The 17,311-nt window shown below is 38.2% G+C and overlaps 1 protein-coding gene across 3 annotated transcripts in view; it reads right to left on the reverse strand.

Annotated features, from left to right (window-relative positions):
- Window positions 1-11,660: 11,660 nt before the first annotated feature.
- The window catches only part of srbd1 (S1 RNA binding domain 1), a 51,730-nt gene continuing 46,079 nt past the window's right edge, over window positions 11,661-17,311 (reverse strand). For 2 of the 3 annotated variants that reach the window (XM_043255739.1, XM_043255740.1), the window contains 2 exons: window positions 15,647-15,831; window positions 11,661-12,123 (listed from right to left, as the gene is read on the reverse strand). In XM_043255739.1, coding sequence (XP_043111674.1) covers window positions 11,831-12,123; window positions 15,647-15,831 — 478 coding nt within the window. In that variant the 3' untranslated portion in view covers window positions 11,661-11,830. The remainder of the gene's footprint in view (window positions 12,124-15,646; window positions 15,832-17,311) is intronic. The other variant, XM_043255741.1, reaches the window with a different exon arrangement.

The raw sequence follows: 17,311 nt of genomic DNA on the forward strand, positions 1-17,311 counted from the left end.
AACCACTTTAGGTGGGTATCAGGAATGTAGGAACGTATCAGTAATATACTTCCCGGATCTGTTTCTAGCTGTGGGTAACACTACACTATTACTTCTCAGCTACAGCCCAAATCTGTAACAGGTGATAGATGAACTGCAGAATTCTTTTTGTCCTTCACATTTAAGTGCTTGTCAGAGGGGATACGAGGCACAGAGCCCTATCCACAAGAGGAACAGAAATGCCTCAGAGTCCATCTCAGACGAGTTTTTATGGAGCTCTGAGCCCGAGCAGGGCAAGGGAGATAATTGGCCGATGGATATTTCAGACGCTCAGCTCTCAAAGTTCCAGCTTTCCAGGTCTTGGCCAACCGGAAGCGAGGGCTTCTGGGATAGATTTATACGGGTTCTGGCCTAAATTGCACATGTCAGGGTCGACTCTCTCTAATATTAATATTAATTCCTTTTGGAATGGAAGCTGATTCTGGCAAGACTAGCACGTCTGGAGTTCTAAGTAGTTTTCCATGAGTCTAATGCAGAACTGAGGCTTTTGGAGATTTGATGACAAAAACCGCCCCTCTCTCTTTCCCCGATTCTTTTTTTTTTTTTTTTTTTTGTCTTTTTCCTTTCTCACTTTTTTCACTCCACCTCTCTCTCCAGCTCGCACACTTTTTGTAAACGCCACGGTTTCTTCACGAGGGTCCACAAAACATTAATCTAGACTATTAGAAATAAGACTCAAATCTGCTGCTCTCTCTTGTTATTTTAGCAAAAATATACCTTTCAAAAAACGAAGAAAAATAGCAACGGCCTGATCTGGAAAATTACAGCGTATTCTACACCGCTACATACAGAGTTTCCCTCATTACACGAATCTTGACACAACTCAGATATGCCGCACTTTATATTTTAAGTCTGCAAAATTCCTCAGAGGTCCTCCAGTTCTTATCATCACTAGGCTCAATTCTTCAGTTGGATCCTACACCGCTCGGTCGGTTTTGACATTCCTTTCCATATAATTTTAGTTGAAAATATGAGCTCAGTTGACTAAATATATAACGTAACTCTAGCTTAAGCTATGGGCCTGCTTCTGATCTGTCCCCAAGCAGCCCGTTCGCTCATAAACACAAGCGCTTTGAGTTCATTTACAGTGAAACGGCAGCCAAAGACATCATTATACCTGATCCCACGTGTGCCAAGAAGTGCTATTCAGACTTAAGGAAGAAGGCCTGTACTATCGCAAGAAGCAGGACCGCACACCTACTCACCACACAGTATGCAGATTTCACCAGGTCCCTTATAGGACAATTAACAGCTGCGTATCAGCAAAGCACGGTGGAAACTGCCAAAATTCAGCTCTTGTTTGTACTGGAAGCCATGGGAGAAACATGCTCATTTTGAACTCTTGTTCAAAAGTCTGTAGAGCACTGAACACCTGGGGGTCACTTTCCACGCTTTTCCAGCAAACAAAAAAGCAGCCTTCTGGTGCATAGCGTTTTGTCATTGTTCGTCTCACAAATTTGGACCAGATATAAGATCTGACTTTGAAATCAATTCCACGTACAATCTCGTCTATGGCAAAATCCAGACTTCTATGTTGCTTCCAAATAGGTGATGCAAACAAATTCTGAGCCAGTCCGTTGCTTGAAAGGAGTGCTAACAGCCATGTGCCTAAACTGAACAGTCAAACCCACTTTGCACTAAATTTCATCTTCATTAGGTTTCATTAAACTCTGGAAGAAAAGTCATGTGCGCGCACATTCTTGTGTTGTCCCTTTTGCTTCCTTCTCAGGCAGGATGTGAGTTCAGCTGGGAGCTGATCCCTTGCAGAAACAATGGCTGAGATGCACGTCAGACTAGGCCAGCTGTGTCTCCAGCGAAGTAGCAAAGGGAAATGCAGGAAATTATGGGCTCCTGAATAAAGCTCTGACATACAGTACTAAAGTGCTCTACACTGAACACGAAGAGCGTTTACATAGTCTCACACACCAAACAGATTCTACTCATGTGAAAAACAATCAGAGATCAATATCTCATATTACAGTTTATATTTCGTCTGCGCATCATCCACTTCGCCAAGAGCGAGGGCTGAAATTATATTTAATGAAATGAAAGCCTTGTTTGTTCTTTGCGTTTATGAAAATTTGCTTAAATAGAGACCTTCATTCCCCTGAACCGTCTCGTACCGATTTCAATATTTGAACACAGTCCTTAATCCTGTCATGTAGTACTCCAAGGAAAATAAACTCCTTGGTATTCTTTGCCATTTCACCGGAATCAAAAGGACAAACAAAAACATCTGGAAATAGTCATGAGATAAACAAATTACCCAACATTAAATATTATATGCAGCGATATGTTATTTGTTTTCATCTCAGATGTCATGTGCATGTTTAAAGCTTGAGAAACCTGTTCTCTGCAGGACCAACTAAAATTGCATGTTTTCTGTGGGAAAAATGAATAAAAAGTCATTTTTAAAAAAATAATAAAAAAGAATGTGCGATAAATGGTAAAATGTTGGGGAGGAAAAAACTATACTACATATGTCTCTTTGAAAAAATCAATTCTTGTCTCTGTAAAACAACTTGTTTTTGCATATTTTTTTTAGCGCTGTCAAGTTTTTTATTTAAATGTGTGCACTGTGTATATTTTACACACCCATGCATGTATATATTTAAGTGAAGTTTTAAGTTATTAAATATATTTATCTGTAAAATAATAATGTAAATATATACATGTAAATACACCATGATTAATCTTTTGACAGCACTCATTTTTATTGTTTGTGCTCTTTTTCCCCACAAAAACTGTATTTCTTCAGCCTGATTACTTCTAATACTTATAAATGTACTTCTTAAGCCTGATTACAGTTTACTAATAAATCTTATACACTATCCTCTTATAAGGTCCTCTTATAACAGCTGGGGCCTTGGCTATTTTAATAAAAAGGCTTTTTTTTTTTAAATATCAAAGAAATATACAAACCAGTGTTGCCAATTGCTTTCAACTGCACATAGCTAAAAGTGGTAGCTAAATGTTACTAGATCACATCATAATGATCTATATAAAGATGAAAATAGATCAGTAGGCAAGATGAGAAGGTTTGTCCAAGAAGTTGCTATATTTGTCCCTAAACTTTTGAAAAAAAAAATCTCAAAAGTTATGGGGAAGCAACACTGATACACACCAATGTAGATACATCTTGCAACAGTATATGTCATGATGAAAGACTAGGAAATAATGAGGAAATGAAAGCCAGAGAGTCAGTAGGTTTAAGCACTGCACTGATGGATATAAACAACGAATCTAACACCCACCAGAGCCAGTCGGTGCAGTATAGTGCTAGCAAAACCAAGATCAAGGCTTCAATTCTCACATAGGAACGTTCTATGTGAATTTTATTTTGTGAGTGAGTAATCTCCATAAAATACGCTTTATAGAGTGACATTCTTTACAAAACTGACAACAGCATTCTACAACTGAACTCACGTTTGTAAACTGAGGTATCTTCACTGAACACCTGCTGTGTGAACGTTCAGCAGTCACGCCACAGTCTCTACGGTGTACACACACTTGCTGCAGCGTTATTTGTGTTTCTCTGTAATTTGTGCTTCACGTCTTATCTTTAAGCTCCGATCGCCTTCTTCGCACACAGATGCTCTCGTCGGTATTGCCCCGTTCACGCTCTTTGTGCGTCACACGGGTTTAACAGACGCGGTCTCTGCGCTAAGGTTTAATGGAGGCCATGTTTGATAAGCAGTTTAGCCAGTTTCACGATGTTGCAGACGAGGCATATAAGCCGCTGTTAAAACGTGACAATTTAAAAGTCGACCCTGTTTTAAAGTGGTTTTCAATTCTGTGCGATATAGCAAGTTCCTAAAATGCAACACAAACAATATTTAGCATTTTAACTCTAAGACTAGGTTTAAACGTTTCTCTTCAACCCAGAATCAGTTTGCACATTTGAACTGATAGCAAAATTACATAGTGTGTGATGAAGAGTCTTTAGTTTCTGACCTTAAATCCGTCAAGTGGGACACACTTGTCAGACATCTTCTAACAATGAGGTGTGTGTTTCTGTATGAGTCTCATTTGAAAGTCTGTTAGTGTGTGATCTATTCTCAGTAACCATTTACAGTCCATAATGGATAGTGTTTAAAAACTGTTCCGTCGTGTTATATCTTAATACAAGATTGTTTATATATAAATTACTGTCTTTCGATAGCAAATTGAGTTTATACAGTTACACCACTGTAACGTGAATGGTTGATTTGGATCCTGATTGTCAGTACACAGGCTTTGGCAGTGTACTGCTTCAAACCTCCTGCTGTTGCGTCTTAATATCTTAATATTGGCCCTTGTGAAAAGGCCCCAATGACTCAGCCTACGGCTTTAGCTTTTGAACTTGTCATGCTTTTAAGAAAAATTACAGTGTTGTGCTTGGCCCGAGACAAAATCAGCTATACGCGCTTAGTGTAAAACTCTGGCTCACTCAGAGCTCTGTTGACGGCTCCCTGGCCTAGGAACGTCTGGCCTCTGTTTTCTGTCTTGGGGAGCATGGGCATCATACATGCTGAGTGTTAGGTGGAGTTTGTGAAGTTGTAATTTGTTGGCCACGTTGATGGAACAAGGCACGGTATAGGCGGACACAGACAGAAGCAAATAGAAGAATCTTTGTCACCGAGACAGATAGAAATTTAAATAACTCATTACTCAATGTCAAAAAGTTTAAAAAAATTATCTTTTTTTAATGTTTATATAAATTATTTGGTAACACTTTATTTTTACAGTTACACTTATTAGTTGCTTATTAGCATGCACATTACTAGAATATTAGCCATTAGTAGTAATTAAGGCCTTATTCTACATCCCTAATCATACCCAATATCTAGACTTAATAACTACCTTACAGACTATTAATAAGCAGCAAATTAGTAATTTTTAGTGAGGGAAAAGTCATAGTTTTCTAAAGTGTCGCCAATTATTTTTCAGGACTAAAAGCTGGGACATACAGCTTTTCAAATCTGAAAACATTTTGAAAAACTAGTCATTTTAAACATGCCAACCGGTTATAGGGGTATATGTTTACATGGAAAAACTAAACTTCATATGCTTTTTCAAACACAACAAGTACACACAGAAACATACGCCTCATTGACAAACTGGATGGAAGTTTGTGCCTGCCTGTAATGCACTGTGGGATTTTTTGAGAATACTGAGAGCCCAACATCTGGCTGTGAATCAACAGATAAGCCAACAAATCTGTAAATACTGCAAAACTCAAAGTCTGGGAATTTCTTATTAAAAAGTACAACATAGATAACAACTAGTAGACCTGAAGTGTGTTTGGACTTGCAGAGTATGAGGTTTATTGCCACAGGGGTCAGCATGAATTATCACACCTCTGATCCCCACAAAAATGTTATATTATGCCTGAAAGGCCCTTTGGGATTGCAGTTTAAGGAGTAGTTTACTCAAAAATGAAAATGTGGTGAACGTATACTTACTCACAGGCCATACAAGACATAGATTGTTTCATTATCAAAACGGATTTTAGCATAACAATATATGTTACAAGTACATATGTGACCCTGGACCACAAAACCAGTTTAAGGTAGAACGGTCAACAATACATTATCTGGGTCAAATGATCGATTTTGCACCCTGAGATTCCAGATTTTCAATCTTGGCCAAATATTGCCCTATCCAAACAGACCATACGTTATTTAAACATTTATTTCAGCCTTCATATAATCCATTCTATATTCAAAATCCATTCAAAATTCTATATATTGAACCTAATGACTGGTTTTGTGGTACGGGGTCACATTTTTGTAGCATTGATGCCACTTGCTTTGAAAGTCAAGAAAACTTTGCCTAAAACAGACATCTTGCATCTATTTGACACAGCAAAAGTGCCAACACTTTCATTGGAAAAACCACTTTCCTGAGCCAGTTGCACTGCTAATTGCTAAAATGACTGAAAGCTCTTGATGACAGGCTTGTCTCCTCTTGTTCCTGAACTGCTGGCCATTGGGAAAAATAGATTGTCATCAGCTGTCTTAAAGGTGTTGGGGCCAAGTAGCACTACAGTTAATGGACAACCTCCTTCCTTCCTACTTCTCTAAATGAACGCCCAGAGAAACGGACACCGCCCACAAACACACCCACACTAAGAATTCAAACAGTATTTTTATTAAAATGTCCTTCACAGATATAAATCAACAAATCATTCTAAAAGCTTCCCAAAGCGTTAAGAAAACAGCATCCAGTTTCAATAAAAATGGCTCACATTGGAGTTTATTATGGGTGTCAAAGAGCTTTCATTCGGTTCTCATGCTTAAAATTAAACAGTCAGAAATGCTTAAGACTTATTTTGGTTTGAGAACAGTGCATTACAAGGTTTTGTGGATGCGTGACACGGACGGGAGTGTGCAGTGTGATGTAGCAGCGTCGCTGGAAACGGACCATATGTAGAGCGCAGACGGCTCGTCTCAGAGCAGGTCTGCTTTCGAGCGCCAGTGGTATTGTTTTAACAGTAAATCTGTCATAATGTGACAAGTCAGTCTGACATTGATAAGGTATTATTACTCCTCATTGTTTAGAAGCTGGATATCCTAAATGAAAGGTAATTACTCAGCAGGTCTCATGTCCTGGCAGCAGCCATCAGCGGCTCAGAGACACGTCAGGACATGTCCTCCCCCATCATTACCACCCCTTACTGTGAACTTCACTGGCTACAGGGGACTTATTAAACAATGTCATTTGAATAGTACACCAAGTAATCTTGCACAATGTTATAACTTTAATAAATCAACATAAATCAGGTCTCAAATCGGTCTTTTAGGAAATTACGAAGTGCTGAACGATCATTTTAGAATGTAGTGATGAATATAAATTTGTTTGCGATTGTAATTTTTTGATGTTCTGAGGCCATTAAAAAGATTTCATATTAAACAACATACATGTTCTTTTTGATCTTGATTATTAAATCATAAATCTTTTAAGTACTTACATAATGGTAAATGACGAAAGCTACTGTGTAACAAGAAACGCATTGTCATTCAAAAGTTTGGGGTTGGTGAGAAGTAGTATCATTAACACTCTGTAGTAAGAAATAATCCATATACTAAACTAGTTGTTAATTACCTTTCCTTTAACATATTGGCTGTTTTAAGTATTCATAAAGCACTTATTCTGCATAACCACGTTCTACATCCTTACTCTGATCTAATACCTAAACGTAACAACTACCTTATTAACTAATAATACTAACTTTTATTTAGATTTTTTTTTAAATTTAGTCAATAGTAAATTTAGTCAATGCTTTGTTAATAGTGTTTATAGGATCAAAATGAAAACAGTAAGCATTGTGAAATCTTATTACAATTTATAGTAACCGTTAACTTTCTTAACATCGTAAATGTAAATGTAATTTAGTCCCATGATAGCAAAGCTAAACTGACACATGATCTTTCAGGAATCATTTAAAAATCATGCTGATTTGCTGCTTAAGAAAAATGTCTCATCTGTATCAAACAGTTCAGGTTGGTCTTTTATTTTTTATTTATTTTTTTTGGCAGATTTATAGCCGCAAGACTGCATGTACGGAAGTATTGTATGTTTCTCTGGCCATTACAGGGTTTTCCCCCTCCCGTGTACCCCTTTTTCCTTCCGGTGGGTGAATATGATCCGTGGATATGAAACATGCATATGAGATGAGAGCTGTGAAAAAGTCAGAAGGTCTACAGAAAGTCTCACTGATAAAGGCTTCTCATATGAGGGGACCAGTAAGGTGAGGGTGAGTGGAAACACAACTTCCTACTCAAGCCTGTCAATCACAGCAAGCAAGGGGCCCTTGCTGATGACCCAAGAAAAGGAAGAGGTCTACTGAGTCCACTAACATTTCTGATGGGGGATTTCACAGAAATGTGGTACTAGAAGGAAAGAGCCTGTCTGGTAAATAGTACCAAAGGTCAAAAAGACTGAATCAACCAAACTTTAAACAAGCTTTAATTTGTTTTCTGTTAAAGGGATTGTTTAGCTCAAAATGATTTAGTGAGCATGTTATTGTGTATGCGCACACACACACACACACACACACACTCAAACACAAACACAGAAACAGACACACACACACACACACATTTGTGGTTTATGGGGACTCTCCATAGGCGTAATGGTTTTTATACTGTACAAACTGTATGCGTTATTGCCCTACACCAACCCTACACTTAACCCTACCCCTTACAGGAAACTTTTTCGATTTTAAATAAAAAAAAAACACTATTTGGTATATTATTTAAGCCTTTTGAATTATGAGGACATTGGCCATTGGACATAAACTGTAATACATCTGTCATACCAAACATTTTGGGGGTGAACTACAGCCTTAAGTCACCCTTCTAAGTGAAATGTCTCTCCTCACATGTGTGCCAATCATGTTAGTGAGCCCCCTGTTGTAGCCCTCCCCTTTCTGAGAGCGAAACACCTGGACCGCTGTGAAAATATTTGGCCTGTAAAGGACTCAGTGCTGCAGGGCCCCATCTCAATAGCATCCTTCACTCTCATAATCAGTCTAAAGACATTATCCACTTAGTGGAGATGAGCTGAGGGGCTGCAGGGGATACGCAGACTGGGTAACACAGTTAGTCTAATGGCCGCCAAAGAGGGAGTGAGATGACTTTCAGGAGGGTTGGAGGGCAGGGGGGGGCTCGGGGGAGAGAGGGGCTCCCCATGGGCCTGATAATCCAATGCTTGCACTGAGGTTTTGATATCACTCTCATTTGAGGACAACAGCTTTTATAAGCTCTGTTGACAAGGTGCAGCCTAATGCAAACAGCCATTCGCCTGCCCTTAGGCATTCAGAGAAGAGCTGATGAGGACAAACTGGGTCTGAGAGAATGAAGTTGTTTAAATAGTCTGTGTGACCAAAGCACATGATGTATTTTGTATTACAATGTATGCAACGCATTTTTGTATTATATTCAAAAGTAACAGTAAAGACTTTACATTGTTACAAAAAATAATAATTTAAAAATACTGTTCTTTCCATTCATTATAGAATTCTGAAAATAATGGTTTCACCTGTGATAATAGTAAAAAAAAAAAAAAATTTTAATATTAAAAATTCTGAAAGACCATGTGAAATCATGTAAATTACAAAACGTTTTAAAATAGAAGTGTTATTGTAAATTGTAATATATTACAATTACTATTTTAATAGTCACAATATTACTATTTTTACTGTATTTGTGCTAGCATAATATGAGACTTTCAAAAACATATAATATAGATTTATGGTAATATCTTATTTTATTATATTAATTCTCACTGTCAACACTCTTAACACGGTAAAACCTAATACCCTTGAAAGGCACCATATTCACCCTAATTTCCAAAACTAGACAAGCACAAACCATCTCTCTCTCCCAACGGAGTGATTGAAACCTGTGCAAAAACTAACAGTGGGAACGTATTGAACTCTCTAAAGGGACATATAAACTCACTCCTCTTGGGCTACACAAAGTACTTTTGCAGTAAAATTCCAGTTCCACTCATAGTGTTTTTCTTCTGTAGGATGGTAGGCTAATTAGATTTTACTGCAACCATACCGCAATATTGGCTTCATGGGAAATCCACACAACTAATACGAAGCTTTTACAAGCGTACAGAACAGGCTTTCAATGATTCAATCATGAAGTTCAGTGTCCAGGCACATTAGTGGTATGTTCATTTGCTTGTTTTTGATGACGGCAGCAGTGGGTGCAGTTGGAACACTCTTCCAAGTGTGGAAGTTGTGGGACGTGTCTTTGATTTACTGTAAAGGAGAGAAGTGTTCTGCTCTTGGCTGGAGGAGCTGTTATACGCAGTTTAACAGCGAGTGTCTCTTTGACACGTCCATTTAAATCTGCCTCATTCTCCTGCATGGACAATTAGACGACCCTTAAAACACTGAAGCAATGGCAGTCTAGAATCCCTTAAATCCAAGCACAAAGTTTATTTCTTCTGCATGAGTTTGCAAGGTCTAGAAATTATACTTACTCATATTTATGTTTTCTGAGACTTCTTGTTGCAAGAATCCTGGTTCTTAAATGAAAAGCAATAGTTTGGTTTTTAATCGTCTTAGGTTTTTTTAATAGTTTTTTGTCTGACTTTAAGCCATCTTGAGGCCCAATTAAACATTTACTGAGGCCCTCTAGTGGGCCCTGGCTCCCTGGTTGAGAAGCAGTGATTTTGGGGATTCACTCCCATGTATGCGGACTTGGTACAGTTGTGTTTCTGCTTTCATCACATCATAAACCGCCAGTTTTAAAACCCATTCGCCAAAGACATTGCGTGGATGGACCAGATGTTTAAATCGCATCTAAGCCCTGTGCTTTTCTTAATTCAGCTAATGAAAAAACAAGTAACGGTAAAGATTGAAAAATGTTTTCAAAAATTAAATACAGCACGTGCACATAAATCCACACACGTGTTCTTTATCTGACTTTTGTATGCAGTTCTGATAAAATCCGAGAAAGTCTGGTGAAGTCTGTACATAAGATAAGAGTTGCACACACATGGCCATATAGTCAGTGTTAAAGACCAGCTGTTCCATGGTGAGATCAGCCTTTCTTGGTGAGACCCCTTTAACAGCAGAGCAAAGCATCTTTGTGTGAGAAAAAAATGAATGGCTTTAAACTTGATCAAAAACAGCAGATAATTCTATTTAAGGCTTCAGACAAACAGAGCTTGCAAAATGCATACTAACAAGACATTAAAAAAATTAAAAAGAGATACCATCCATCTAAGCAATAATTTCAGCAGCTCGAGTCAAAAAATTTGGCTTATTACTGCAGAATTATTGAATAAAGGCAATGTGAAATCCTCCACACTTGATCATACAATGAGGCTTCAATCCTTCCGCTGCAGCTGAGTTCTGATGAAACTTCTCTGTAATACAAAGCAACGTCCCCAATGCAAATATCACACACTCATTTGGAATTCGGTCCCTGTGGTTTGTTTTAAGCGCTCAGGGCACCTCAGGTTTCTTATTTATCCATTTTTTTAATTTGTGTCATATAAACACAAACAGATTAGATAATAGAGACGAGGGAGCGTGGGATTAATTTTGAAGTGGCTCATTAGCACGTGGCTAGTCTGGGATAATTAGGTTTCGTTTTTCCCCCACGGCCTCTAGTCATATTGCAGTGTGGCAGCTGCTTTTACAAGCCCCCTTTCTCAGCCTGATAACTGGCTGTCAATCAAACAGGCCTGAGTTTGGTAGCGTAACGTCTGTGACTGCATCCTGAGCAGTCCATAGCAACAGCACCCAGTTAGTGTCTGGATCACAAGCCTCTGAAATGCCTTCTGGAGGAGACATAACCTTACTGAACCGGACTAACACTACAGTAACAGTGTGTTACAGAAATAATACTGCATAAGTATCATTATTTTTTAAGTATTAATATTAACTGCATTAAGTTTTGCATATAATTGCATCCATTATTATACACACACATGTATACATATACGATTATCATCTTATTATGCCTAAAATAAGTACATATTCTTCAGATGGTATTTAAATAATTTGCTAAGAATATGATATGTAACTGACGTTATTTTAGGAAAAGCTTTACTTGCAACAAGAATGATCAAATTTGGGAAAGATAAAGAGATTCATTTCAATTATAATCTTGTTTCACAGAGCAAGATATCTATTTTATTGAAGTTATGAAAACTACAGTAACAGCAGGTCAAATGTTGAACAGAACATAAACAGCATATTTGAAAAAGAACAAAAGATATTAACTTTTGTCAAATGAGTTGTAAAGTAGACTTAACTACAGAAATTTTTAATCAATAGTTCCTATCTGAGAACCCTAATAAGGTCCAAAGTGATCCGATTTCTCTGAAGTTCCAGATTTATGACCCGTACTTCTACCCGCTCACCTGGGCCAAGAGATAGGCTTCTTCGGCGCTGGTCAAGAGGAAGCTTATCCGGAGTGATGAAACGCTTCGGGATGAGACCAGAATGTCCGACTCCAATGTCCACAAAGGCTCCAAATAAAGCAGTGTTTGTTACACGGCCTGTTACCACCATTCCATTGTGTAGGTCATTCATAGATACAATTTCCCGCTTGAAATCTGCCTGCTCAAAATCTATTGAGGACAATAAAGAAGAAAATAATTAGGTTAAAGGTAAAGTCACATTAATGAAATTTCATGGGCAAACAATTTTACATTGCAATTTATGATAAATTTGTGTGAGGAACCTTTTCAGCCTCACGCAAAACACATGCTTGGATACAGAAATTAATGGAATTGGTCAATTTTCGCCAAGCAATGGTAAATGTGACTGCACCATTAAAAACAAAGATGGAAAGAGAATGTTTAAATGGCTTTTTGTTTAAATCAGCTTTTTTTTGTCTTTTTGCAATGTCTAAGACCGACATTAGCCTCATTCCCTTCAAGTCTTAAGCACCGTCCTCCTTATCCAAGAACTCCAAAGCTAGACATCAGAAACAAGATTCAGTTAATGGTTTAAAACAAATAGAATTACCAGTCCTCTCAAACCGCTTCTTTCCGAGTCCATTTTGTCTGTTTTTTGGGGCGATTTTCTTTGGGAGGTGCTTTTTATATAAACATGGCCTCTCAGCAGGCTCTGCAGTCCAGGAAACATTCATCTCTGATTATTCTTATCCGGGACACCTTACCTAGAGCACCGCTCACATGGCAGTTATTTATACAGCTGGCTACAGAGCAGAACCCATCAGGCTTCCAACCAGGGGAAGTAAGCTTGCAGCCTTCTGATGAAAAACTAGTGTCCTATCTAGTGCACGACCATCTCTGCTAATGATCTTGATCGATTATGGTTATAAACACTTTATTCAGATGTGCAATTTACTTTGTGGCATGTTCAGATGAACCCATTTCTATAAAAACCTACAAATAGACTTTTTTCCTCCACAAAAGTCATAATTCAACTTCGATGAGCATTGTGGAAATAAACCCCAATCCCGTTCTCAAAGAAAACCTTTCTCTGCATATAATGAACTCTGCTCCCCAACCCTGAAAACACGTTAAGACATTCATCTCAATTATAATCCTGTCACCTTTAATGAAACATAACATTTACTATCAACACCCGCAGAAGGAAAACAATGTCTTCTCAGATGTCTGAACTTAACATTAAAACCAGAAGAGGCGTTTGTTGTTTAGTCGTTTTTATTCACTTGGGAGAGTCACTGGGGGATTTTAGCGCTGGGATCAAGGCTACTCTGCTTTCCTCTTTACGCAGCTTTCTCACTCATTAATGATATATCTGTCGGCAGGTCTGCTTTAATAATGTGGGTCTTCCCCCAAATTACGCGGCAAGACTTCAAAAGCCTGGAGCGCCGCCCAGTCATCTCACAGACAAGAGACGGACTCAGGGGAGACGGGAGGAGAATCGTTAGATGGGAGGGAGGAAAAGAGTATGAGATGCCAGCATTGTCTATGATCTGTGCAGCAGCCATGTTGAGAAAGAACTTTGATACTTTGGTTTGTGCTGTGCTAAACTGATTTCAAAACCTAGCCGCAGGCTACAGTCCGAACCACATTATAGAAAATCGAAAACGTCTATGCACTTAGTTTGCATTAACCTGTCTAAGTTGTGTAGAGTTATCTTACATATCTATTTCTTAAAACAACAAAAAAATTTAAATTTTGCATTACCGCCTGACAAATTTGACAAACGTATGATCTACCTTCTTTTGTGGAATACAAAAGGAGATATTTATAGGACAATGTCCAAGATTCTCGTTTCCATTAAATAAATCTCCAAAAGCCAATATTATCTGTGTGCATAATAGCTTGAACAGTCGTTTCCTCACATAAATGCATTTTACTGAGATTACCTATAGTTTGAGTTGGGTTTTTATTATGCATTTCTGCAAAACACCAATAAGTACAGGAGGTCATGTACTGACAATGCTCAAATTAAAGAGTTGGTTCACCCCAAAATTACAATTCTGTCATTAATTACTCACAGTCATGTTATTTCAAACCCGAAAGACCTTAGTTTATCTTGATAGGTATTAAAGGTATTAAGCACAAAATTGGCCTTAATTCTACAAAAATACAAGAACACTCTGTGTGTGCAAAAAAAATAAGGGCTTCATTCAACAAGTTCTTTTCTTCTACTGCAAATGCACTTTCAATATTTTCAGCCACAAAAATCCAGAAAAATCATTATTTTTTTCACATCTTTTCAGTGCTAATCCTGACAGTATTTTTTAATGCTAAAAGATAGTTTGCATTGGGGCAAACTAAGTGTTTCCCATTGTATGAATTCATGCAAAAACTATTTTATGGAGAACATGCAAAAAAAAACAAAAAAAAAAAGCCTAAACCTCAACTCATATAAAAGAGAACGCACAAATAAATACAGTACAACTTGAAAAGCATAAAAAGTTGTCCAACTAGTTAGCTAAACTTCTGATAAACAGTTTGTAATCTGGTTAAATGTACCCTTTGATGAGTCAAAAAATGACTCATCAACAAGGATTTTTTCCAAAGTCAGTAGTTGTGATTTTCACTGGAACCAACACCAAAAAAAATGATGCAATTTCATCTTTGGAAATGTATTTTTCTTTTGCAGTTTGCATCAAGCTGAGAAACACAGCTATAAATCTATAAACACTTCTGCTAAACAATGATGATGTAAGAACTTAAACATAATAAACAGTTTTCAAGAAAATTAACAAAATCAAGGAATATGATTGTGGGAACAGCACTGGCCCAAAATAGCAAAGTGACAGAGTTATGCTAAGTAACCTGGGTCAGTGAGCAATCTTTATCCATGAGCCTTGCATAAATCTTCAGACACAAAGTTGGGCAAATCATAGATCATAGTGTTTTTTATCTTACTTTTTTTTAAGAGCGACCCTACATTTTCTTTTTAAACTATATATATATATATATATATATATATATATATATCTCTGTTTGAGAGACAAAGACAGACTACTATGCCATAGACCACTTGTGAGTCCCACCATAAAGCTCAGGAAGCATGCTGCTACAAAATCAAAAAAACATCGATGAAATTGCTTCTGAAGTTAGTGAGTGTGCTATTTTGAAATACTATATTTTATTCAGTCCATAGCTATGTTTATCACAAAATCAGTCAATGTGATTTTGAGAGAATATCCTGATGTTACTCCCTTTGAAAAGTACACTGCAATTGGTCCCCTTACAAGTATGAAAAACAAAACACTTATTCAAATTATGAATGGAGAACACAGCAAAGAAAGCGCAAAAAGAGGACTTCCTTAATAACTGAAAAGCTCTCTCTTATTTCAGTTTATCGCGATCTCAGAAAATTCAGCTATAATCAATGAATCTGTATACACGGCACAGTTAATCTCTTATTTAATTTACCTCTACACTTTGTTCATTATAATGAGAGAATGTGCAAGCTTCCAGAAGTCTGGACTGAACGAGAACACACACGTTATGAGCGGTGTGTGGATTCTAACTGACTACAACTCATTTGGTTGCCTTCTGAGTTACAGAGATCAACAGATATGTCTGTGATTTGTTACGATGTTGAATGTTTGGTACAAATTTGATTCTGCCGCTGATTCTCAAATCAATCTAGCGACCCAGGGTGTGAAAACCACTGTCATAGATAGACTCTTACCCTGACGAATGTCAAAGCCAGGTGGCTGAGTGAGGCCATCCACAATGAGCTGAAGAGTCTCAGGTGTGGTGTCCAGAGATTTGGCCAAGACATCTAGACCTCTGCTCTTAACACTGCTCTCAATACTCTGCCTGAGCGCAGCGCTACCCATCTGATCCAAACTGCCCCCTATTTGAGACAAAAACCTAAATGAAGAGAGCAAGAACATGCGGTTACTTTCTTGACAAGTGAAGAAATAAAGTTTTTAAGGTCATTTCATATAAAACATTATATAAACTTTTTAATCTTGATCAGAAACACTTCAAATGCAAACACATTCACTTTCAGCTGCTGCGTTAAGGCAGTGAGGTCTGTTGAGGACCATGGGAGGTGGTGTCTTAATGAATGGCTTTTTAATAGCTCTTCTCAGAGCCCAGTGCACGTGGAGGAACTCCCCTGACACCAGCGAGGAGCCTGAAGGCTGACACACTGAGTGGAGGAGAGCAAAGACTGGGAGAGGAGGTAGATAGGGGAGGGGAGGTGAGACTAATTATGCCCTAAATCTTGATTTCTAGAGTCCCAGAGATGAAGACTCTGTCTCCCTCCATAAATCTAACCGCCTTGTGAGCGCCATACATAAAAGGAAAAGGTTAGCGCTGAGGCTTGAGCAGTGAAGCAGGAACATAGAGCAAACAAAGGCAGCAAAAAAGATCCAGACTTGGCCTATTACTTGGCAGAGGCCATAAGCTCTGGCTCGGGATGAGCCTTTATATTCATGATGTGATCATGAACTGTAACACTGAGACAATGGTTAATCTTCAGCTTTATATTGTACTGCATAGCACAGGTCTGTTAGGGACATATAGTGCAAATTGAATCCATTTTTAATGCCACATTCCTCGGTTTGGAGTTTTGTTTTAAGTTTGGGCATGTGTTTATTTAAAAACACTACAGGCAACACTAATGGTTTAAATACTGAAAACCAATTTTATCGGTGGTTCAAAAGGAATAAGTGAAAATTGCTCGAAAAATCTAAATTCAATACTATTTTGCTAAAACAAAATCTAAATGTAATAAAGTTACATCATACCATATAAGTTGCTTTAAATGTACATATAACAGAATGAAGATAGGTCAGTACATAATTCCTTGCCTTATAAAATCCTTAAGTTAGTGCCTAAATATAGTTCTTTCATCAGAGCACAGTGCAAATGAGTGATATAATCTCTACGGGAACACACACGTGTCCTGGAGCGTGCAACAAGCCTGTATCAGAGGGTCAAGCTGTCCAGAGGTGGCTGTGGAATGCTGGGGTCCTGGGCATTACTGGAATGTGAGTTTTGGCAAGAGGAGGGGGCGGACCTGCTGAGCCAGTTTGCTGATGGATGGCCGTCGCCGTGACAGCCTGACGCCAGCGCAGCTGTCCTTGGTGTGACTGACAGGGCAGGTGGGTACAAGCCCCACCCATTTCCTGCTGAAGACAGAGGGCTTGACAGCAACAGTGACAGGCACATCTACTCACACTTACTCTATTGTATGCACCCAGACAATTTCACACTGTCGGAGCTCCCAAACAGATACACAGCACTAATTCGCTTACATACTGATCATTGCTTCTCCATGCCCTCTTCTGAAAAAGTGCACGCTTAACAGGACGGATGCTGGTACAGTGTAATTTTACACTGT

Source organism: Puntigrus tetrazona, chromosome 13 (assembly GCF_018831695.1).
Source record: "Puntigrus tetrazona isolate hp1 chromosome 13, ASM1883169v1, whole genome shotgun sequence".
In the NCBI taxonomy this organism is placed as follows: domain Eukaryota; kingdom Metazoa; phylum Chordata; class Actinopteri; order Cypriniformes; family Cyprinidae; genus Puntigrus; species Puntigrus tetrazona.